This window comes from Monodelphis domestica, chromosome 1, assembly GCF_027887165.1.
Source record: "Monodelphis domestica isolate mMonDom1 chromosome 1, mMonDom1.pri, whole genome shotgun sequence".
Classification (NCBI taxonomy): Eukaryota; Metazoa; Chordata; class Mammalia; order Didelphimorphia; family Didelphidae; genus Monodelphis; species Monodelphis domestica.
Window position 1 is genome coordinate 476,986,146 of NC_077227.1, and position 23,770 is coordinate 477,009,915.

General features: G+C 50.7%; 2 protein-coding genes across 2 annotated transcripts in view; both read right to left on the reverse strand.

The window, feature by feature from the left end:
- Positions 1–400: 400 nt before the first annotated feature.
- On the reverse strand, positions 401–7,854 carry CLIC3 (chloride intracellular channel 3). Its single transcript, XM_007475403.2, has 6 exons — positions 7,101–7,854; positions 5,171–5,280; positions 4,876–5,001; positions 3,355–3,461; positions 2,085–2,260; positions 401–1,932 (listed from the first exon to the last, which is right to left on the reverse strand). Exons 1-6 carry the CDS (start codon positions 7,134–7,136, stop codon positions 1,753–1,755), a joined length of 735 nt encoding a protein of 244 aa, XP_007475465.1. The 5' UTR covers positions 7,137–7,854; the 3' UTR covers positions 401–1,752.
- A 156-nt stretch (positions 7,855–8,010) lies between these two features.
- The window catches only part of ABCA2 (ATP binding cassette subfamily A member 2), a 76,346-nt gene continuing 60,586 nt past the window's right edge, over positions 8,011–23,770 (reverse strand). Inside the window, exons 29-49 of the mRNA XM_001366907.3 lie at positions 22,680–22,782; positions 21,503–21,822; positions 19,813–20,026; positions 19,580–19,685; positions 18,840–18,951; positions 18,683–18,743; positions 18,290–18,464; positions 17,778–17,893; positions 17,432–17,579; positions 17,071–17,194; positions 16,365–16,497; positions 15,209–15,326; positions 14,734–14,912; positions 14,249–14,390; positions 13,190–13,324; positions 12,877–12,980; positions 11,600–11,692; positions 11,241–11,343; positions 10,661–10,798; positions 10,255–10,461; positions 8,011–9,825 (exon numbers count right to left, since the gene is read on the reverse strand). Of these exons, the coding sequence (XP_001366944.3) occupies positions 9,790–9,825; positions 10,255–10,461; positions 10,661–10,798; positions 11,241–11,343; positions 11,600–11,692; positions 12,877–12,980; positions 13,190–13,324; positions 14,249–14,390; positions 14,734–14,912; positions 15,209–15,326; positions 16,365–16,497; positions 17,071–17,194; positions 17,432–17,579; positions 17,778–17,893; positions 18,290–18,464; positions 18,683–18,743; positions 18,840–18,951; positions 19,580–19,685; positions 19,813–20,026; positions 21,503–21,822; positions 22,680–22,782 (2,867 nt within the window). The 3' untranslated portion in view covers positions 8,011–9,789. The remainder of the gene's footprint in view (positions 9,826–10,254; positions 10,462–10,660; positions 10,799–11,240; positions 11,344–11,599; positions 11,693–12,876; positions 12,981–13,189; positions 13,325–14,248; positions 14,391–14,733; positions 14,913–15,208; positions 15,327–16,364; positions 16,498–17,070; positions 17,195–17,431; positions 17,580–17,777; positions 17,894–18,289; positions 18,465–18,682; positions 18,744–18,839; positions 18,952–19,579; positions 19,686–19,812; positions 20,027–21,502; positions 21,823–22,679; positions 22,783–23,770) is intronic.

Below are 23,770 nucleotides of genomic sequence, written 5' to 3' on the forward strand. Positions count from 1 at the left end.
CCAAACTGCTTTATGAAGGCGGCTCCCTCTCTCCCTCCCTCTCCCTCCCTTCCTCTCTCTGTCCAGGTTTCGGGGGTGGCCAGGAGAGGTGGGGCAGGCTTAGCTTGACCAGGATGAATCACCAATGAGGATCTCCCACCCTGGGATCAGGCACTATGTGTGTCCATTACAAATGTCAAATGAGATAATATTCCTAAAGCGCTCAGCACAGTGCCTGGCACATAATAAATCTTCCTTCCCTTTCTCTCCCCTATCCAAGCGGTCTGACTCTGGCCTGAGTCCCTTAGAAGTACCCACAAAGGTAGCCTCATCTCTCCCCAAAGCTGGAGAGGACTTTAGCCATGGAATGGATGAATTCCCTGGGGCTGCATAGCCATATTGACACACATTCACACAGATAGAGAGTGGCATGAAGATATGTATATAGACACTTGTAAATACACATACAGTCTACAGTTTCCCATACACAAATATGTAGACAGAAACAATTTGGATTTAATGGCTCATGTTTCTTTTATATTGCCTTAAAATTACGATGCGCTTTCCTCACAACAGCCTGGTTTTATAAGTAGTGAAGTGTTATCTTTACAAGTGAGTAAACTGAGTCTGGAAGAGCCTTTGAAGTGGCCAAACAAAAAGCTATTAAATGTCCAAGCCAGAAGTTGAGCCTGTGTTCTGATTTCAGGAGAAGGGACAGGATACACACAGCAATTGGGAACCTAACTCTTCTGATCCTGTCTAGTAGCACAGTCCTCACGAACCTGAGGCTGAGGAGTCTGCAAACGTAGCCTCATCTCTCCCCACACCTGGAGAGGACTTTAGCCACCGGACGGACGGACGGATGTATTCCATGTGGCTGGACAGTCACACAGTTAGCAGAGCAACAGGGACATACCCCAGTGGGGTCTACTATCCCAGAGCCCCAGAAATGCCTGAGGCAGGCCAGGGGATTCCGAAGCACAAGCTGGTTGAGCTGATAGGATTGGGAGAGAGGAGCCAGGGAATGCGGTCAAGCTGGCTGGGAACATTCACAATCTTACTCTTCTCCCCACCCGGCCCAGGGAGGTGGCCTCTGCGCCCTGCCCTGTCACCTGGCCTCCCTAGAGCTTTGCTGCTGTTCTCACCCCAGCCCAACTGGTTTTGAGCTGCGTTTCTGGTCTCCCAGGTCCCTGGGCAGAGTTACAAAGGGGCTGGGCCCTCATTCCCCCCTGTGTCTGGGAGGGAGCCTCCGCCCCGCCATGGGTGTTAGTGCTGGGATAACAGGTATTGGGTGTGTGCCATTCCTGAGGTGCCTGAGTAGAAGGCAGAGCCAGAGGTCATCGGGAGAGTCCAGGAATGGCCCCAGGACTAGGGGGGCCGACTTGGGGTCAGGTCAGGGATGGGGGTGAGGCTGTAATCGGGGCCTGTTCACAGCCCTTGCCCCCAGGAGGATGAGTCACACCTGCACACAGACGTGACCAAAGACTCTCCTCCGAAGCAAATGAACAGTCTGAGCCAACCCAGGAGTGCAAGGCCACTAGGAGGGAGGCAGGCCAGTCCAGGAGTAGCCATCAGAGAGGGAATCCTGGAAGGCCTGGCTTCAGCCAGCTTTGGAAGAAAAGCACAAAATGGTGGAGGAGCAGTGGGTTGGGTTGTGTGCTCACAGAGGGAGGCGACGCATGAGCAAGTCCGTGTGCCAGAGGCAGGTGTAGGGAGGAGCAGCAGGGCGATGGGGAAGGCCAAATGGGATGGATTCCATTGGGGGGGCAGAGCTCAGCGAGCGCGCCCCACAGGGGGGTGAGCTCTGGCCACAGGCGCGTAGGCAGCCAGGATCTCTGAGCTGTGTGGACAGGTGTACTTGAACTCCTTCACCTGCAATGCATTTTCCAGGTATCGGTGGAGCCCCTGGAGCTCAGCAGGGATGGGTGCCTGTCGATAATAGGTGCACACCGTCTGCAGGAGGTGGAGAAGGGCAGTCACTGACTCTGTTCCCCAATGGCTGGAAGTCCCCAACACCCTTCTGAGGCTTTGCCATGGTTCCACCCAACCCTTCTTCTCTTGCCTCCCCTCCCACTCCAGCCCCCATCTCTCCCCACCCGCCTCACATTGATGATGTGCAACTTGGGCAAGAGATTGCAGTCCGCCAAGGTGAGTTGGTCGCCGTCTAAGAAGTGACGCCTGGACTGAGTGAGCTTCGGGTCCCGGATCAGCTCGTGCTCCAGGGGTGTGTTCAGATAGTGATCCAGTTTCACCAGGGCACGAAGCAGGGGCCTATAAAAGGCTGGAGCCGCAAGCAAGGGATTGGAGGTGGGGGCCTTGGTTGTAAGCTCCCCATTCTTTTTTTTAATTAATTAAAATTAATTTTTTATAAGCTCCCCATTCTGCCCCATTTCCACCCACCCAGACAACTGCAACAGTCTCCATTACAGTCTTCTCCAACCCCATCTCCATTCTCCCATCAGTATTGCTAGAACCAAAATTACACCCTATCCTGTTACCACTCTGCTCAGATATCTTCAGTGTCTCTAAATTGCTTTCCAGTCAAAGATCATTCTCTTCTGGCATTCAAGGCCTTCCAAAATCTGGAAGAGCCTACCTTTCCTGTCTCATCTCATTATTCACCTCCACACATTATGCTCCTGTCAAACAGGTCTACTCTGTCTCTTCAGTGCCTGGCATGCCTTCCCACTGCTGCTTTTGCTCAATGTTCCCTATGCTAGAGACTCTTCCTTCCTTAGAGTAGCCATTCTGGCCATCCTTCAAGTTGTCATTCATTCATTTTCTAGTCCGACTCTTCATGATCCCATTGGGGGTTTTCTTGGTAGATATTAGAGTGGTTTGCCGTTTTTTTCTACAGCTCATTTTACAGATAAGGAACTGAGACTGGCCCAGGGTCACACAGCTAGTGTCTGAGGCAGGATTTGAACTGAGGAAGGTAAATCTTTCTGACTGCAGGCCCAGCATGCGAGCCTGTGTGCCACCTAGCTACCCATTTCTCTCCTTCAATACTACTTCCTCTAAGAAGAAGCTCTTCCTGATTCTCCTGAGTGAATAACAAGCACCCCGAAGGGCTTCATATCTCTTTCATACATTTTTGCCTCTCTTTCATACATTTATTGTGTCCTAATACATTTATACAAGCATCTTATCCTCGTACCCGGATTTGCTCTGCGAAGGGAGTGACAAAGTCTTATTTAAATTTTGTATCACTCTCTATGCCTAACCTAGTAGTCTATACACAGTGTGCACTTAAATGTTTGCAGAATGAATGCCCCAGACTCCCTCTCACATTCCCTTCTCCCGAGACATATCGTGGCCCACCTGGGCACGGCCTATCCCACCCCAGGAGATGATCTGTTTAGCTTGAAGATTTACCTTCATCCTGAGAAGGAGAAGTGTTTTTGATGAATGCTGAAAACTTGTGGAAGACATCATTACCGGCCATGTTAGACTCCTTATACCGAGGAACCAGGCTGGGGTATCTGAAGCATGAAGGCAGAGAGACTCTAGGACTCTTCCCTGGGGCCACTGGCACTCTCACTTGTTTGAGGGTCAGTTCACCTTCCTTTTCTCCCATCAACACTACCTCCCCCCCAATCAAATCTCAGATATACTCCCCTCCTCCCTATGTGCTATTACATAGCAGGTGCTACATTAATGCTTATTCCCTTCCCCTGCCTCTCCTTCCTTCCTTCCTTCCTTCCTTCCTTCCTTCCTTCCTTCCTTCCTTCCTTCCTTCCTCCCTCCCTCCCTCCCTCCCTCCCTCCCTCCCTCCCTCTCTCTCTCTCTCTCTCTCTCTCTCTCTCTCTCTCCTCTCTCTCTCTCTCTCTCTTTCTTTCTTTCTTTCTTTCTTTCCTTACCTTCCATCTTGGAATCAATACTGGGTATTGGCCCCAAGGCAGAAGAATGGTAAGGGCTAGGCAATGGGGGTTAAGTGACTTGATCAGGGTCACACAGCTGGGAAGTATCTGAGGCCAGATTTGAACCTAGGACCTCCCATCTCTAGGCCTGGCTCTCAATCCACTGAGCTGTCCAGCTGTGCCCCCCTCCCCCCTTCTTCCTCTGCCATAAAATAAAACTAGAAAAACAGATTCTTGGGGAAGGTAAAAATTGCTCTTAGCCCCCTAATCCTGGTTCATAATTCTTTCTTTCTGTTTTTTTTTTAAACCCTTACCTAAGTATTTGATTCCAAGGCAGAAGAGTGGTAAGAGCTAGGCAATGGGGGTTAATGGGGGGCCCAGGGGCACACAGCTAGGAAGTATCTGAGGACAGATTTGAACCCAGGACCTCCTTTCTCTAGGCCTGACTCTCAATCCACTGAGTCACCCAGCTGCCCCCCAAACAATTCTTTCAATGCCATTCAAACATGGGGAAATATGGGAAATTTTCCCCTCACCTCTCCAAAACATACCTCTTTCACCTTCTGCCAATGTCTATGATGCCCCTCCCCCCTTGGGATGTTCCCTGGGGAACCAAGCTATCTCCCTTGACTAAAGGCTTTATCCCTTATTAAAGGACAAGACTTCCCTGGAATGATTAGAGAGTGATTCAAAGCTGTCCGAGATAAAGAACATGTTTCAGAAAAAGGATCATCAGAGCCTTTCCTAAGAGTAGACTTGGATGGAGGTGAGGGAACCCACCATGGGGTGCTTAAAGCACACTATAAAGTAAAGAGTACTGAATTTTGGCATCACGAGATCTGACTTCAAATTCAGGCTCTCCCACCAGCCATCAGTGTGACCTTGAGTAAGTTCCTTCTTGCTGCTCCTTGGTCTGCTCTGCTGGGAGAAGAGGGGCTTGGCTACATCTAAACTCGCCACCTCTCTGACCTCTGCTCCACTGCTCATTCGCCCTGCTTCCGGATTGTGCCTTCATACCCGGCACCCCGGCTCTTACTTGGGGGGCCCCAGGATCTCCTCCAGGAACTCTTCAATCTGGATGTTATCTGTCTTGGCTTCTCCATCATACAGCAGAATGGGCAGCTGGGAGCCGGGGGCAAAGTCCTTCAGCACATCCAATGACCTGTAATGAGGCAGGGGCCAAATCTTTGGCACAGAGAAAGCGAGCACGATGGGCACCAGGGGAGAGGCTAGGTAGCCCGGGCAGAGATGGGTCATTGGGAGGAATGGGGGGAGCCAGGGGACGCGTACTTTTCCTCACCGCAGGCTCCACAGAGCCGCTCAATACTTACCTCTTGGTGTCCACCGTGGTAAGAGTGAAGGGGACACCTTTGAGGAGCAGGATCATGAAGAGGCGCTGGCAGAAGGGGCAGTTCCCTACACTCTCACCATCTTCACTGGCCTGGGGGAGAGGAAAAGGATGGCAAGAGTTGTATCCAGTTTATTGGGAGAATGCAGGAAACCAGGCCCACATTGGTCATCAAGTGGGGTGTTTCCAGGCCTGGGCAGTGCCCCTCACCAAGTCTTTTAAAAGAGGGTCAGGCACATGTTAAACCCAGTGGAATTACACGGGAAGGGGGGAGGGGAGGGGAGGGGAAGAACAGGAGTCTTGTAACCATGGGAAAATATTCTAAATCATCTAATTAATACAATTTTTAAAAATAAATAAAATAAAAGAGGGTTAGGGATGAGGGCAACCTCTCAATGTCAATAGGGCTGGGTGGGACTTCTCTCAAGGGGGTTGGTGAGAGTCCTTAAGGGGTAGGGAGAATAACAGAGCCTGTGCTACTTGGAGCCTGGCACTGTGCCCTCATGGGCTACCATGGCGCCAGGGAGAGGGCCCCACCCCAGGGGAAACCCAACATTGGCACCAAGAAAATGGGTACATGCTGCTTCCCCAACATGCAGGCCTCTGGGCATCATCTTGGTGTCACCAGGCAGACAGGCTGCACAGGGTGGAGTCCAGCCCAGCTCCTGACCCATCTATTTTTTTAATGATTCACCCCATGGCATTGGGCACTGCCAGTAGCACATCATGGCAAAAGTACACTTATTGTTGCCCACAGTGGAGCAAACCCCAGGCCAACCCAGGCTGCTTGGCAGATTCTGAGGATGGGTGATCACGCACTCCCCCTGTGGTAGATAATGTCTACCCTGACCTGGAGTTTTTACTCCAGAGACATCTAAAGGACAGGGGGGACACAGAGCCCTGCGGCACTTTCTTTGTGCCAAGCATGATAGAATACTTCTTCTGCCTAGGGTGGGGGCCACAGTCTTGGTCGGGGTGCCTAGCAGGAATGCCCCTTGCTAAGCAGGTCATCAATCCATCCTCCTGCTTCCCCTATCCAAAGGCCAATTATGCCCTGCAGGCAGTGAGACGGGGCATGAACCAAGATCCTGGACAAAGGGCGAGGGGCTGGTGTGTGGAAACAGAGCTGTGAAGGGATCAGTTCTCTTATCTTTCCTCACTCAGAAAGTGTAGGGCTAGGAGGACAAAGTATGTGTCTCCCAAAGGCTGACACTACTGGGTTTTAGTCCTGGCCTTGGAAAACCAGTGCCCAACATATCTGCTCCCCGGGTCCTTCTCCCAGTTCCCCTTGCCCTCTGTGCCATCCACCATCTGAATCCTAGCCAAATCCTGACCAGGTCCTGGACCAGCCACTTTTGAACCCCTGGCTCCTTGGACACAAAAGGTGGTCATTTTCAGATCTCTGCGGGCTACAGAGGGCCTGGGGCCCCAGCTCCTGGGACGGAGGTTATCTACCAGCCTGGACTCCGGAGAGCCTCTCCTTCCATTACTCCATTACCTGTCGGGGCGGCTTTGATTTCTTTGGTGAGGGGGAGAAGTGGGAAAGGGGAGAGGCTATAGGGAGGTGGAGGTGGGGGGTGGGGAGAGGCTGTCCCTCTTCCAAACTCTTTGTCCTGAGCAGATAGTAGTTCAACAGTCTTCTCTGCCCAGACCCTCCTTCCCGACCTACTTACTCCGCCTGACAGTTCTCTCAAAGAATTCATTTCTGTTTTTGGAACCCCCACACCGCTTTCCCCTTTGCTACTCCTCCCCGCCCCCCAGCTCTGTCTGCTTCTCATCCGGGACAGGAAAACTCTGGTCCCGCGGTCCAGACGTGCCTCCTCCACGCCAAAGTCCCCTGGGGAAGCACCGACCCTGCGTCGCTCCCCGTCCCACTCTCCCTCCTCCTCCTCCCCCCGGACCGGTCCCCGCACCTTGACAAACAGCTGGAGTTTGGGATTCTCGGCCATGATGTCCGGCGGGATAGATGCAGCAGGCTTGGGTGGAGACTATGTTTGGGGCTCTTTAAAGCTCCCGGGTTGCTCCGCCCCACCCCACCCCGCCCAGGAGAGCAGTTCAGGGTGCCAGGGGGAGCCTGGGTAAGGCTAGGGCCCTGACACTCTGCTACTCTTGAGTGGAAGAGTGTGAGGCTGGAGCGGGGTGTTTGGGATTGCAGAACCGCGGGACTCCGTGGGGGACGGGGTCTAAGGGCCACAGCAGGGAAGGTTGGGGGGGCGGGGCGGATTCCGTGGTTAGAAGATGGGGGGAGGGGGAAACTAGCAAAAACGGTGTCACTGCTTGGGGTCTTTGTGGGTGATGATTATGGCACTGACTCTAAGAGGGGACTGGGGTATGAGAGGTGGCCCGTTCAGGAGCCCGAGTGACAAGGGGGTGACCCCATTCCAGTTCTAGAGCCAGGGAGAATGGGGGAAAGAGGAGTTGGGGCAGCCCTCAGACACCGCCCCGCAGATTTGAATTCCAGAAGGGCAGCTGACAAGTATGGCTCCTGGAAAGGGCTAGGACTTTGAGGTTTCCCTCACTGTCCCCCACCCCAACCAGGCACCCTCTCCAAAAGGCTTCCTCTCCCCTGCTGTCCACTCTTCCTGGGCCAGGCCTGTGGGGCCCCTCCTCTGAGGTGTGGCAGGTACATTCCTGGCATGCCCACACTGGGGTGGGCAGAGGGAAGTCCGATAAGCCCCTGGATTTGGGATTATCCTCCTCCAACTTCAGTTGTCCGTCCTCCCACACCCAGAAGGTTCTCGGTGTTCTTAACTTCCCCAGAATATGAAACTGATTTCTCCAGCTCCCACTCACACACACGCATCCAATAGCAGAGGCTTTGGCTGGTTTGATATTTTCCCTTTTTATTTAAAACAAACATCTTTCCCAGTTTGCTTCCCCAACTATATACAGGCCCAGTCCCCTACCTGCCCTCAGACAGGACTAGGGGTTGGGATGGGGAGGGGAGGGGATGGGCAAACAGCTGGGGAGTGGCCATGGCAGCTTGCTTTCAGGAATGAGTGGGGCCCAAGTCACCCCCACACTGTCCATGCAATACCAAGCCTCTCCCCTCCCCACCCCTTCTGTGACAGAAGATGAATGGAGGTCATTCAGAGGCAGGGTTCAAGCTCTCTAGACTCCAGGTCCTTCCAGCCTCTTCCCTTGCCCACAGCCTCCAGGGTTTCTGGAGTAGGAGCTGAAGGATGGAGGGAATACTACTTTCAATCTTGGAAGGGGGGAAGTGGTCCCCTCCTTTTGTTTTTTCCTAGAGTTGTATTCAGTTCCTCAAGGTGTCCATTCTACCATCTATGCACACACTTTCTCTCCTCTTCCTCACTGCCAACAAGTGCTTCCTTCCTATTGCAAAATAAATAGGTTAAAAAGAAAACAACAAACCCAACATCCCAGCTCACCCTCGGCCAGAGTCAATGACTTGAGCCAGGGTGGCTAGGCAGGCTGGCAGGCAGCCCATTTGGTGTCCAGCATTGGAGCCTCTGGGTGGTGGTGGCATGGCAGCAATGGTGGCATTAGCGGAGGTGTTGTTAAAATCCAGGGGGTAGAAGAGTCCAATTTTTTTGGGGGAAAGCAGTTATCTGCCCAGGACCCCAAGAGGTCCCTATCACCCCTCCCTACCCAGATGCCTGATGAGCCAGGAAGGTGTTGTACTATATAGGTCCATCAGGATCATATTCTGGGAGGTTAAGACCACAGAAGAAGTCCATGCCCCTCTTCCTCCACACCGCCTTTATGTTTTTCAAGCCTTCGTGTTTAGCCCAGGCACATTTCCTGGGCTGTCAGAGTCCAGGCGTCTTGTGGCCTTCAGTGCCAGTGGGGATTCTAACCACGGGCAAGATGGGTGGCACTGACCATCAGAAGCAGAGCCAAGCAGGCCAGGCTGAGATCAGGGATGGGGATATCAGAGTCCAGGGAAGTGAGCAGAGTAGCTGGCCAGAGCTGCTGCAACTTTAAGGCAGAGCCACGTGAGTGCCCAGCCCACACCCTGGGGCACAGCAGGACTGTCCCTTTGGCACAATCATTGGTTGGAGATCCTGAGGATCACCAGGAAGGTTGGTCCCGGAGGGTCAGTGGCCGGGCCAGAGAAGGGGGAAAAGTGGGTATGGTTTGTAGTGTACTCCAGACTGGAGTACCCGGGCTATAACATCGTTTGGAGGAGATTCCCCATCTGTAAATCTGGGGCCTCCCAGGGTGAAGAGTCACCCTTACTGTCAGATCCAAGCCCTTTCCCCACACCAAGGCTCCCCTAGGTCCCCTGAAGTAGCACGAAACGAGGGTGCTAGGGTGGGTCCTTCCACCCAGCTCTTGGTACTGTCCGCACCCACCAGTCTCCCCAACCCTACCCCACTTTAAACTAGCTCCAAGTTCGAGGCACTGAATTCAAGGTGCACAATCCATCACCAAGCCCTTCTCCCAATCCTCCTGGGTGGGGGAGCTGGGCGGGTAGGCAGTGCTAAGGCCTCCCTCCCAACTGTCTGGCCTTGAATCTCTGCCCGAGCCAAAACAGGCCAGGCAATATAGGGCTGCTCCAAGGAGGTTTGAGTGAGTAAAAAGGGACAAAGACAGTTGGTCATCCAGGAAAGGAGAGCCGCAGCCTCCAAAGTCCCTTCAGCAGAGAGTGTCTGTATTGAAGGAAAGCTGAGCCTGTGAGGAAGAGATAACAAGGTTCACATAGTCAAAGGCTTCCAACATGGGTTTCGGTCTTTCCTTCTGACTTTCTCCTCTCGTTTTCTGGCAAAATGTCACCAGGTCAGCTTATTAGCTCTCATTTCCTTTCTGGATCTCCTTTGATTATTTGGTCCAAATACCTACATCTTGGATTGTGATTTTATCTATGACTCTGGATCTCTTTTAGGCCCTGTCCATGTTCCTCTGCTGCTCTCTATTACTGGGTCTGTCTCTCACCATCTCTTTCTCTGAGTAGACTGAATGTATCACAGCATAAGAGATAGGGGAGATGCCTAAAAAAGTAGTTACTGTATTAACTGCTAGACTAGACTTTGGGGGGGCTAGAGTGCCTCTAGAAAAGTGAATCCCAACCTTGGCACACCCGACCCAGGGCCCATGCCTCACCCTCTCCTCCTCAAAACTGATAAGTCCCTCATCATCTGTGTCCAGGTCCTCAGGTTCATCTGTTACCAGGGCCCGGAGTTCTGTGGGTGCAGGCCGGGGCCGGAGCAGACTGAGCAACCGGGCCAGGGGGGACTGCAGGGCACAAGCTGGCTCTGCTTCTTGTGGTTCCAAGTTATCACTTTGCTTTTTGGCAAAGTTCACAAATACCTGGGTTGGTTAGGAAAAGCAGAATGGGACATGCTGCACCAATGAATACCAGTGGCCCAATCCCCACCTTCTACCCCAATTCCTGCTTCAGGAATCTATTTGTTGCTGGATGGCTGTAAAAAGCTGGGAGGAAGAGGAAGGGAAGGCAGCTTTGAACCCAGGATCTCCCATCTCCAAGTCTGGCTCTCAATCTACTCACATTGTCCAGGGTGGTCTGGCTGACTGAGTAATCTTCAATGCCCAGTACATCCACCACTTGTTCCATCTTGCTGAATACCTGGGCCAGTGAGATATGCTCAGATTTCAGCTGATACTGGACTTTGGTGTGGTGTCGCTCCTGGGGATTGAAGGAAATTAGAGGGTCAGTGCCCCAAGTACTCCCTCAACTAATATCCAGAGGGTGCCTAAACCAGTACTTTCCAACCCCACGTGCCCCCTTCAAAGGAACTCTAAGAATTCTCCTGTTCCTCTTTAGAACCCTAAAAGATAGCCCCAGCCCCTTTAGAGACCTCCTATTCCCTCAAATGCCCTGAGAGACCTACTAAGAGCTCTTTTTCACTCCCTCAATCTCCCCAGATCCCTCTGAGCCCTTCACAATCCCAATGAATCCTCTCAAAACCCCCTGTTCCTCTCTGGGCTCCTCAGCACTCTGAGAAATGCCTCCCAGTACTTTCAAGCCCCGCCCCCATTCCTCCCATAATCCCTGTGAACTGCCTGTGAGCCCTCCTGACCCTCTTGAGGCTCCCCTGACCACCTCAGAGCTGCTCCCTGACCCTCACTTTGAGCACAGCTTCGGGGAAGTTTCGGTTGAAGAACCTCACTACCTCCTTCACGCTCTGGCTGCTCTTGGTTCTCACCGTAATCATGTAGCCATCACCAAACCTGGAGGGATAAAGGTATGGGCTCCTGTCCCTGACCACCCCTGCCAACCATGACCCTTCCTACTGCCCACCCCCAAAACTTCCTCTACCCTTGTCCTTCCCATTTCACACCCCAAATCCTCACCCCTATGCCTTCCTGTGTCCCACTCCTATGCTTGTGGCTGTCCCAGTCCCTGTACCGACCCCATCCCCATTTTTATACATCCATCTGTCCTTGCCCTCCCCTAGATCTGTCCAGGCCCCTTCCCTACCCTCACCTGTTCTTTAGGTGCTGAATGCTGCCTAGGCACCTGAGCCGTCCATTCACCATAATGGCCAGTCGTGTACAAAGTGCCTCACACTCCTCCATGCTGCAGGGAGAGTCATCAGCACTGGGTAAGGGGGAGGGGATCCAGGCATAGGGCCTCAAGGGTGTGAGGGGCACTCAGCTACTAAGGGGGCCAGCTAGGAGTACCAGGAACTAGTATAGAGAAGGGAAGGAGGAGAGAAGCCAATGAGGGATGGCAGGTAAGATGGTATGGGATTACTTGGACCTGGGAGTAGGATACTTATTGGGAAATGGACAAGAGGAAGACCCCAGAGATACATGAAGATGGCAAAGACAACTTAGAACACAGGGAATTGGCAGAAAGGAAGAAATTGAGAGCACCAGAAACTGTCAGAGAGGAAAGTAACAGGAGTTGGCATATAAAAAGGCATGGGATCCTGGGAACTGGCAGAGAAGAAAGTAAAGGGCAAGAGGATCTGGTAAAGAGGGATCAAAGGAATGAGGAATGGAGGAGAGGAAGGTATTGGGGATTAGAGCTGGAAGAGAGAATCAAGGGCACCAGAAAGACTGATAGAACAAGAGGCTGGAATGGAAACAGGCAATTGGGATATCAGAAGCTAAGAGAAAAGATGGCATAGAGGAACTGGAGGATGGGAGAGGGAAAGGCATATGAAGTTGACAGAAGAGCATTAGAAAGACCAAGAGTATCAGAAAAAAGGGTACTGGGGGAGGGGGAGCAGCTAGGTGGCTCACTGGACTGAGAATCAGACTTAGAGATGGGACATCATGGGTTCAAATATGGCATCACAGACTTCCTAGCTGTGTGACCCTGGGCAAGTCACTTAACCTCCATTGCCTAGTCCTTACTGCTTTTCTGCTTTGGAACCAATACACAGTATTGAGTCTAAGACAGAAGGTAAGAGTATATAAAAGAGAGAGAGAGAGAGATACTAGAGAAAATGCAGGTGGGCATTTGGAGTTGGCAGAAAAAAGGATGTCAGGAGCTGGTATAGAGAAGGCCACCAAGAACAGTAAAAGTTGGCAGAGAGGGCATAGGAATGCCAGAATGTGGAAGAGAGTATGGGAGCACTAGGAGCTGGCAGAGAAGAGGACATGAGGAACTTGGAAAAATTAGCAGAGAAGGGAATATTAGGAGCTAGAAAGGAGAACAGCTTTAAGCCCCCTTGGATTTCTAAGGTTGCTAACTGAGGTCTTTTCCTCTGCAAACAGCTCAGGAATGGGTATGCAGGGAGCATGGTCACTAACCTGTGTGATGTCAGTACCACTGAACGCCCCGTCTTGATGATGTCCAAGATAAGGTTCCATAAGAAGCGTCGGGCTTTGGGGTCCATGCCCGTCGTGGGCTCATCCTGGGAGCATGGCCAAATTCAGTCTTCCAGCCTCCAACTACTTCCCTTCCTCCCCAGTTCTTTCCTCTTTCTAGAATCCTGATCCCTCTGCCCTCATCAGGAAGATGGTAGAAGAAGCAGCCAGGAGATAATGTCCCTAGTGGGGTCCCAGCAGGGACTGGGAGTCTAGCTCTTGCTCTCTGGGCCTGTCAGCCCTTCCCTCTACTCACCAAGAATATGAAGGCTGGGTAACCAATGAGGGCAATGGCTGTGGACAGTTTCCTCTTATTGCCCCCACTATAGGTGCCTGCTGGTTTGTCTGCATACTTGCTCAGCTCCAATTTCTCCAAAGCCCACTTCACCACCTAGAATAATAAAATCAATGAATGTCAGAGCTGAATGAGGCCTCAGAAGCTACCAAATATAAACCCACCAGGAGCAGGAATTTCCTCTACAACATCCCCAAGAGAAGTGGTTACCCAGCCTCTACCTGAAGTTTCTCTTCAGTAATGGTGAACTCACAACTCACCAAGACAGCTCATTCCCCTTAAAAGACAGCTCCAATTTTTCCTTTTATGAAACTGGAATCTGTCTGTGTATGACTTCCCCACCTTGCTCCTATTTTTCCAGGGTGAAGCAGTACACATCTAACCCTTTTTATATGATAGCACTTTAATTATGGATGGGTCAAGGTAAGAATTGAGAGTTAGGCAGGCCAAGAGGACCAGGGCCCATGTTCCACTGAGGAACTTATGAGTGCCATCCCTTCCAAATCTTCTACTTCTTTTTCCCTTTAGGTATCTCCAGAAATGGAAAGAGGAAGTAGGACTTTGGTGGGAGAAGGACTATAGTCCTACTGCTCAGAGATTCTTCCATATCACTGTTCTCTCCTTGACTCTGGCTCATATTCTCTCCCATCTGGACAGTCCTTCCCCTCCAGGCCAGTCCTGTTCCTCTTCTAGCCTCTTCCTCCCCTCGATCCCCCATTAACAGATCTAAGAATGAATAGGAATAGCTTTAGAACTGGAAGGGACTTTCAGTGCCATCAAGTCTCCTTGCCCCATTTGGGGCAAGCTAAGGCTCAGTGAGCTGTTTGGATAAACAAAAATAATAAATATCTGAACCCAGGTCCTCCTGTTTACAAGTCCAATGCCACATCCATCACACGCTGGTGCCTCTTGTTCCCTCCCTTTCATCCCAGCCTCTCAGTACTCCTTTCAACATTTCCAATCAGGGTGTCTGGTCAGAATATCTCCCAACCCAGTCTCTGGGGGGCCCAGCCTCCTCACCCTCTCTTCGTCCTTCCAGGGGACACCTCGAAGCCTTGTGTAGAGTTCTAGGTGCTCCTGAGCTGTGAGCTCATCAAACAGGGCATCAAACTGTGGGCAGTAGCCTAAACTCTGCTGTACTTGAAGGAGCTCCTTCAGGACACTGTAGAGACCATGGTATAATCACTCAGGTCTGGCACTGCCCACATCCCTCCCTGACACCCATACCTATCATCACCCAAAAATCAGCTCCTCACTCTTGAGACCAGCCGTGGCCTGCTTCTGCGCCTAGCCAAAGCCCACCCTTCAGTACAGTGTGTCCCAGAAGTCTTAGTGCCACACTAAGCCTTTTGGGACACCCTATATTTGTCCATATGGCCTCTCTCTCACTCTCTGATTGAACCCCCGACTCCACAGGCAGGGCCAGAATGACAACTACAGGAACCTTTCATTTTTGTGTTCTGTCTTCCCCAGTGCCTCTTTGTCCCTGCCCAGGCCCTGGGCACCTGTGTCCATTGATAAAGGCTTCGCCTCCCGTGGTACTCTCATCTCCTGTCAGCATCTTGAAGGTACTGGTCTTGCCAGCCCCATTGACACCAAGGAGGCCGAAACACTCTCCAGGCCGCACACCCACACAGAGCCGGTCCACAGCTAAGATGCGCCCAATCTTACGTGATTTATACACCTATGGGGGTGAGGGAATGGGGCTTCAGGGGAAAGAACTCCAGCCCTCAAACCAAGTTTAGGATTTCTCCCATCTCCCTGTTGTTCCCTGACCCTTTAATAAGTGTCCTCCACAAACAGAGTGTCCCCTTTCCTGGTCAGATTACACTCTGGTCAAACCCAAGCCCTGAGTTAACCAGTCCCTCTCTGATACTCTAAAACACTGACTGCTGGTTGGAATGGCCTCTCCCCCCCATCCCCATTTTCCCCAAACTCTGGGTTGGTCTCCAGGGATCAATCCTTTGTCTGAGGTCCCACCTTGGTCAGGTTCTCAATCTTGACCATGTCATTGTCTGCATCCCCCCTCAGAACCCGCTGCCGTTCAATGGCTACATCCACATCATCTTCAATTGGCTTGGTGGATACAGGCAAACGCCTAGAGAGAGAAGAGGGAAGAGGCTAAGCAGGGCAGGCCAACTTGGGAAGAGGGGGTTCTGCCTATCAACATTACATACTGACTTTAATCTAGACCCTCATTGTTGGAGGTGGGCAGTACCTGGAGCACAGCAGGATGCTCAGTCACAAAAATAAAAATCTTGGCACTGAATGGAGGTGATCTAGCTAACCCATACCTGAAAAGGTAACCTTTTTTTTCCCCTTACTTTCTGTCCTAGTAATAACTCTTAAGATAAAAGGCCAGGCAAATGAGGTTATGTGATTTACTCAGGGTCACACAGCTAGGAAGTGTCTGAGGCCAAATTTGAACCCAAGACCTCCCATCTTCAGGCCTGGGGTTCTATGCACTATGCCACCTAGATAATCATGAATAGGAAACCTCTGGAAAATATCACTTTTGACTGGTCATCCAGCCTCTACTTAAAACTTCAGGAACAGGAAACTCGCTACACCTCCAAGGCAATCCATTCTATTTGGACAACTTTAGTTGTTAAGGAAGCCAAAGTTTTCCTCCTTGTAATGTCCATCTATCACTTAGTTTGGCCTTCTGGGGCCAAGCAAAGAAAGTCTAAGCCCTCCTCCATATGACAACCCATGAAATTCCTGCAGACAACTAATATTTCCTGCCTGGAGTCTTCTTTTCCAGGCTAAAACTCCCTAGTGTCTTTTCCCATCTTCATGGTACATGGTTTTCTGTTTCCTCTTCCTACTATACCAATCTGCCTTCTCTGGGCTCAATCTAGTTTGTCAATGTTCTTTCTAAAGCATAGTAGCCACAACTATATATATATTGCTCCAAAGAGAGTCCTCCAAGGGTCAGGGTCATTATTTCCTTCTTGCCACAGCCCAATGGAGTTGTCTGATATCTCTACACTTGTTCTTCCCCTATGGTCCTGATTGCATATGAAGAGAAGGCAAGGGGTCCTCATCCCAGATTAGAAGCCCCCCTAAAATTTCTGATTCTCCCTGGGACCAGCTCCGCTTATCAGGGCTTCTCTGGTCTGGCTTCCACACTCACTGGGGCTGTCGGAGGAAGTTGTACTGACACATGATGGTGATGAAGAAGCCCACAAAGCCCTCTATTGTCATGGCAACCAGGCCTCTCGTGACAATGTCCCATTCGAAGGGGGATTTCATTTTGTCGAACTGGCCTGTGGGAGAAAAGGGGGAAATTGGGCTTATTGGGGTCTTACCCAGAAAACCAAAGGCCACCTCCTGATTGAAGTGATGGAAGAGGCACAAAGAAGAGCCTCCAATCCCAAAAATATCTCCACCAGTGCCTGAAATTCCATCCTTAGAACTTCCCTTTAGATTAAACACAGCCTTTGGGAAGGCTCACATATTCAGTACTTCACAGTGTAATATGAATTGAGTCTGAATTCCCCTTATCAAGAGCTCTTTGGTTGGTCAGCACTAAAAGTAGAAAAAGGTAAAAACTAACTTTTGAGTTGCTTTCCCTGGGGTTCATCAACCTAGAGGCCCTCTCCCAGGCCAGCCTTCTAGAGGATCGGTATCTTGAGCTCCTACTGACACCCACTTACTTTTTCCTCCCTCCCTCCTAGGGCCCAGTGTATGGAGACTTTGGCTGATACCTGTGACCCTCAACTTTCTTCCATCCCCCTAGAGCTCAGTGTTTTGAGCCCAAAGGTGTCCCCACTTCATCCTTCCCACCCCTGGACCTCTGAAGATGCCTGCCTCCCTCCCCCCCCATTCCTTAGGCTCACCTATCTTGGCATAATACTCATTGATGTACTCATTGTAAGCCATCTCCATGAGGCCATGGCCCAAGTTGTAGTTGGGAAAGATGAGGAAGCAGCTCTTCAGGTAACTGTTTACTAATTTCAAGTCCTGGGGAGGGAGAAAGGGTAGGGACTCCCATTGATTGTGTTTGGGGCAAGGTGCCTCAGGAAGGTTCACCCCTGCCCCCACCTATTCCTGGGGATAGCTCTAAACCCCACGAGACCATCTGCAACTACAACGGCTAATGGGGGCAGCTCCAATGCCTACCCCTACCCTGTTCTCTGGATAAAAGTCTGCCCTACCACCCAGCTTTGTGCTGCCCATCTCATCCCACCACACAGGCACCTTGTCATGTTCAAAGAGTTGCAGCAGGAAAGTGGCAACAGTGGCAGTGATGCCAATGAAGAGGTTGATGACAATGAGGAAGACGTAGGCAGAACTGGGTACCTCGAACCAGAAGGAGGCAGGGTACATGATGGGTGTGATCGACCAGCTACGAGTGGGAAGAGGGGAGAGGTCAGTGACGAGCAGGATATGCCTTCGGACAGCTCGCCTCCAGGATGCTGCACACCCACCCAGGTCTCCTTTTGGGGGCTCACAGAGAGACAGACCAGGAGCTCCAGTTCACAGCTGGTGTCCTAGGTCAGTTCTCTTCCCCCCCATCCCCGTCCCATGACCCCAGAGACCATACCCATAAAGCAGGAAGAGGGAGAGCACAGCAGGGAAGTTGGTGGGTGACGTATAGGCAGGCAGGTCAAACACAAAGAGGATGATGATGCAGCAAGTGGCCGGCACCAAATAGTTCAGCTGCAAGACAGGGGAAAGGCAAGTGTATGTTGGAAGAGTGGCCTCTGTGGGAAAGTGGGGACATGGGGGAGTCATAATATAAGGTCAGCAGCCAACTTTTTGGTCACTCAGACTGAACACTGGACTCCGACGTGTCTGGGAAGGTTAGCCTCCGAGAGAATGGGTCTCACCCATGCGGTACAAGGAAGGGAGAGAAGGGATAAACAGAGGGCTAGCCCCTTCTGTGTGTGTTCCCTGTAGGGAGGAACTCTGGCTAGGATGAAGCAGGAACATTTCCCAGTGGGCATGGTCCCCAGGGTGGGAGCACGGGACTTGAGTGGGCACCGTGATCAGGAGGGGAAGGGCCTGGTGAGCCTGAAGATGGTGCACCAGGTCCCCACACACTGTCACTCTTACCATATCCCAGACATAGTTGGCCAGCCAGTAGATGACAGGGTTGCAGCCACTGACAAACTGAAGGTGCTTCGCCTTAGTGGCTTTCTCCGCCACCAGAAAGACCACAAAGCTGGCCGGCACGAAGGACATGGCCACGATGATGAAGATGGCAATGACCACATCTGTGCCCTGCAAGCTGAGGGCAGAAAGGGAAAACAGAGTGGTCATGGTCAGCTTTAGTCTCCCCAGGAGGATCCCTGCTCCTTCCATCCTCAGAGAGGGAGGATGTGGTTAGGGCTCCCACCTTCCTCCCCCCAACCAACAGGGAGGATGTGATCAGCACATTCCAGTCCCAAGTTTGACAGGGAGCACAGGGCACCTCCCTTCCCTTTCCAAGCCCTCTTGACAACATACAGGTAATCCAAGGAGAGGCTGGCACTGGTCTTATTCATGGGATGATTGGTGACGGTGATGCCTACAGCACAAGGAGGGAAAAGCTTTAGGCCCTGCAAAGGTACCACTGGGAATATTACTCTGTTGTTCCCAGACCCTAGTCCATCCATGAACTCACCGTAGGCTGCAGGGTTTCCTTTGCTCTTGGGTAGATTGGCACGGAGGATGGCATTATTGAGGGTGTTTAGATAAGTGGGCATGCTGTGGTACCCCTTGTTGTTATAGAAGACCTAAGAGAGGAAAGAGCATAGAAAAATGGGGGGCATGAACTTGGGGAAGGCGGGAGGGATGATGGAGATGAAGGGAATAGAGAGAAAGGAAGGATTGTCAGATCATAGATTTAGAGCTGGACAGGGACCTTAGAGGAAATCTATTCCAACCTCCTCATTTTACAGATGAGGAAACTGAGGTTCAGAGTTTAAGTGACTTGCCCAGGGTCACACAGTACGTGACAGGCAGAATTTGAATCCAGGGTTTTTTGGCTCCAAAGTCCGGTATTCTATCCAGCAGGCCATGCTGTCTTTGAAGGACAGACAGATACTATTCAAGAAGATGGACTAGGGTTGGGGCTGTAACCATGGCACTGGCCTTGGCATGATTCTTCCCTGCCTCATGCCATGCAGGAGCCAATTCCTGGATGACTGGCATTACTTCTTTTTTTTAAACCCTTACCCTCTTTATTAGAGTTGATACAAAGGCAGAAGAATGGTAAAGGCAAGGTAAATGAGGTTAAATGACTTGCCCAGGGTCACATAGCTAGAGAATGTTGGAGGCCAAATCTAAACCAAGGTCCTCCTGACTCCAGGCCTGGCGCTCGACTCATGGAGCCACTTCGCTGCCGCTGGCATGCCTTCTTACCTGAGCGGTTCTCCGCACTGCAATCTTGCGCACCATCGGGGGTGCCTTGGCTCCAAAGGAGGCAGGTATTGATTTCTGGATATTGCCAAAGGTGATCGCTCCATATCTGGGTGGAGACAGGAGAGGAAGGAGGGAGAGGGTCTGTAAAGATAGTGCTTAGCAGGTCAGCTGGCCTTCCTCATGCCCAGGGCTGCCCAGCCCTGACCCTCCCCCAGGCTTCTCCCCGTGCCTACCTGTGCAACCTGAAGCGGTCTGAAGTGTAGAGGAGATACTCCGACACGTTGCGGCCCGTGATGTCAGTCAAGATGTCCCCTGTCACCACCTTCATCTGTGGTGGGCGTCCACCCACACCACTGGGGCAGGAGAATCCAGTCCCCTGCATGGAGCACGTGCACTTGATGGGCTCATGGACTACCCGTGGCAGCGCAGGGACTGAGGTCACTGTTTCTGTGGGCAAAGCATTATTTTTCAGCTCTTCTCCTCCCATCTGGGTTCCTGTAGCTTCCTTCCTAGCTAGTCTTGCTGCCTCTCCTTAACCCCACCTCTAACTGATCTTCTGACCCATTGCTGGAGGAATATTCTTCATGCACTCATCTGCTCAAATATCCATGGCTCCCACTCTCTCTGAAATAAAACTTAACTTCATCTGCCTAACATTTGAAACCCTCTACAATCTGCCTCCAACCACGTTTCAGCCTCACTTTTTATTACCCCCCCATATATTCCATTGTCCAGCACAACAGGACTATTCCCCTTCCTCCCTATCCTTGACCTATTATCTTCCACTTTCTAGACTCATGCTGTCCCCCTTTGTCTGCAAAGGCACTTCCCCTTCCTGCTCTTTTGCCTTCTCCTCCCAGGCTCCCACCATCTCTGGACCATCCAGTCTACCATTTCTGTCCCTTAAGACCTCTTCTTTCTCCACATCCAACTTGAATTCCTGAAGCCTTCCTTTCCAAATGAAAGTGATCTCTTCCTCCTCAGATGTCTCACGGCACTTTGCCTGGACTTCTTTGTTGCTATTTTTTAAAACCCTTACTGTCCATCTTAGAATCATTACTGGGTATTGGTTCCAAGGCAGAAGAGTGGTGAGGGCTAGGCAAAGAGGGTGATGTGACTTGCCCAGGGTCACACCTCTAAGAGGTGTCAGAGATCACATTTGAACCCAGAACTTTCCAACTCCAGGTCTAGCTCTATATTCACTAAGCCACCTAGCTGTCCCATGGACTTCTCGTTCTCCCTGGCAGTATTGCCATTTGTACAGCTATTCTCTCATTAGACTACAAACACTGTAAGAGCAGGGTCTGTACAATAGCTTTTTTGCACCTGCAGTACCTAGCATGTGTCTCTGCACACCATAGGGCTTAATAAATGTTTGCCGAATGAAAGTTATCATTGACTAGCTGGAGGGGGCGGGCATCCACCACAACCAGGTCACCATGTCCACAGTCCCTCATTGCCTAAAGCCTGGGCACAGATGCAAGAGCCCCAGCTCCTGGGCACTGTAAGGATAATTTAGGGTCATGACCTAATCTATAGTTATTTTTGGTCGCCAGGGGATATCCCAAACAAAATACCCAAGTCAGTTTGGAAATCTATGGTGGTTTAAGCAATATAGAGGGAAGAACTCAAGGAGAAGAGAGGGAAAGGGTATAGGATTTCTCCCGCCTGGTCTGTGCCAGGGGGAATTCAAAGTCCTCCTCACAAAGTTTCTGAAGATTAGAGGCTTCTAAGAGGATAGTGTTTGGAAGGCAAAGGAGGAAAAATCAGCCTAAACTCCATGAGAGCTCAGAGAAGACGCCTCACCTGAACTAGGTTACTAGGCTTCCTCCAGTATGGTATCACCACCCCATGGTGCATTCGCCTCTTTAACCACAGATATAGGGGAAACCCAAGTGCCCGATCACTTAGGAGGCCGAGTACCTCTCAGAGTAGTGGGCAGCAATGTGGTATTCCAGGTCCTCAGAAGCTCTTCATCAGGAGACAGAGGGAAGTCAGAGGGTGCTGGAGAAGGAGGCGGCGGCACAAAGTTGGAGAGGGGCAGCCCTTGGGTGAAGGAGTCAATGCACATGGCATCAAAGTATCGGGCAGCCAACACTCTGGACTCGCTGCTGCTCAGGTTCAGGGTCAATACCAGAGTCCCGTTGGCAGGCGTCTTCAGCACACACGTGGCACCCACGCCGGAAGGCAGCCGAAATGTGTTAACCAGCTGCTGGGGGCTGGCATCAGGGGATAGTCTGAGGCTAGTGCAAGAAAAGGTGATAGCCATGAGCACCAGGGGCCCAGGTCCCCCACAGCCCAAGAATTCTGCCACATTAGGTCAGTTCATCTCTTCCTGGGATGTTTTTCCTCCTCGCCTCCACCTCTAAAATGCCTATCTTGCTCTAAATCAATCAATTAAATAAAAAATTTTTAAATAGTAAAAGCTGATAATAGGTAAATTAAAAAATAAATAAATAATATGCCTATTTTGCTTCAAGACTGATGTCAAGTGACACCTTCATCAGGAGTCTTTTCTCCATCCCCCAGGCACTAGAAACTTCTTCTCAAAGATTTTCTTACTGGCCTTTTTGTATCTTGTATGTACATGCTGTCACCTGGAGGGCAGGGGCTGTTTTTGCCTTATTTTGGTATTTCTAGTGCTTAGCTGAGCCCTTGGCATGTTAGTAGAATTTGATAAATATATATATATTCATATATATATTATATATATTTGATTTAATATATATTAAATATATAAATAAATAAATACATATATATTTAATTTTTTTTAATTAAACCTTTACCCTCCATCTTAGAATCAATACTGTGTATTGGTTCCAAAACAGAATAGTGGTAAGGGCTAGGCAATGGGGGTTAAGTGACTTGCCCAGGGTCACATAGTTAGGAAGTGTCTGAGGTCAGATTTGAACCCAGGATCTCCCATCTCTAGGCCTGATTCTCAATCCACTGAGCCACTCAGCTGCCTCCTTTGATAAATATATTTTGATTAAGAGACTGCCCCTTGCGATGTTCCCCCTTCCTCCCACACACCAAGAGCTTCTCCTTCCCCCCAGCATCAGCCTTTGTCTTCCCAGCGCTTAATCCTGGAGAAACTCACCGATACTCATGTCGTTCTTCATTGGCATAGGGGATGAAGTTGCCCCGGGGCTGAGTGTAGTTGTGGTACTGGGAGGGTGACAGAATCAGTGGTGGCAGGTCACCTAGGATGGAGCAGAGAGAGACAGAGACAGAGCTATGTGGCAGGTGAGGAGGGTAATGATGGGACAGCCTCACTTCCCCCTATGCCTCTCTAAGTGAGGACATCTTGAGAATAATAGTAATAATAATAATAATAACAAACATATATAGTATTTTAAGGTTTGTAAAACCTTGAGGAAACGGAATCTGAGAGAAGTTAAATAATTTGTCCAGCTTTGACACAGCTAGTAAGTGTCTAGGGCAGGATTTGAACTCAGGACTTCCTGACTCCAAAGCCACTATCCTATCCACTGCACCCCCTAGGAGAAACAGAAGCTGAGGAGGAACAGGAATAGTCACAGGATGGCAGGTCTGGAAGGAACTTGAAAAATCATCTGAATCCAACTCCCTTCATTTTAAGGATGGGGAAACTGAGACCCAGAAGGAAAAGGGAGGTCCAAAGTCATACAATGAACTAGAAGCAGAGCCAGGTCCAGGCCATTCCTGCTGCCTCCCTCTCCCCCTGCATTATTTTCCCTCTTAGTAACAATTCCAAGACAAAAAGGTAAGGGCTAAGCAATTGAGGTGGTGACTTGCCCAGGAACTAGCCTGCAGCCACCTAATTGCCCCCCAGGGTACTTGTCATGGGCACGAGTCCTAGCTTTGGTAGAATGACTCTCAGAAAGTTACAACCTCTCTGAGATCAATTTCCTGATTTGCAAAATGAGGGTAATAATCACCTATCTTACAGGATTACTATTAGGAAAGTTCTTTGCTAAGCCCTCAAGTACTAATATTGTACATGGTACTTCCCTCTGCATCACTGGGAAAATGGGGCAGATGGATGACACAGGGTCATTCCCCAGCCCCCAGCCCAGGGCAGTCAGGAGCTGCCAAGCTCCACATTCCTTATAGCCAGGGATCTTTTCTTTCCAGGACACACTCTCTCTCTCTCACACTCTCTCTCTCATTCTCTGTCTCTGTCTCTGTCTCTGTCTCTGTCTCTGTCTC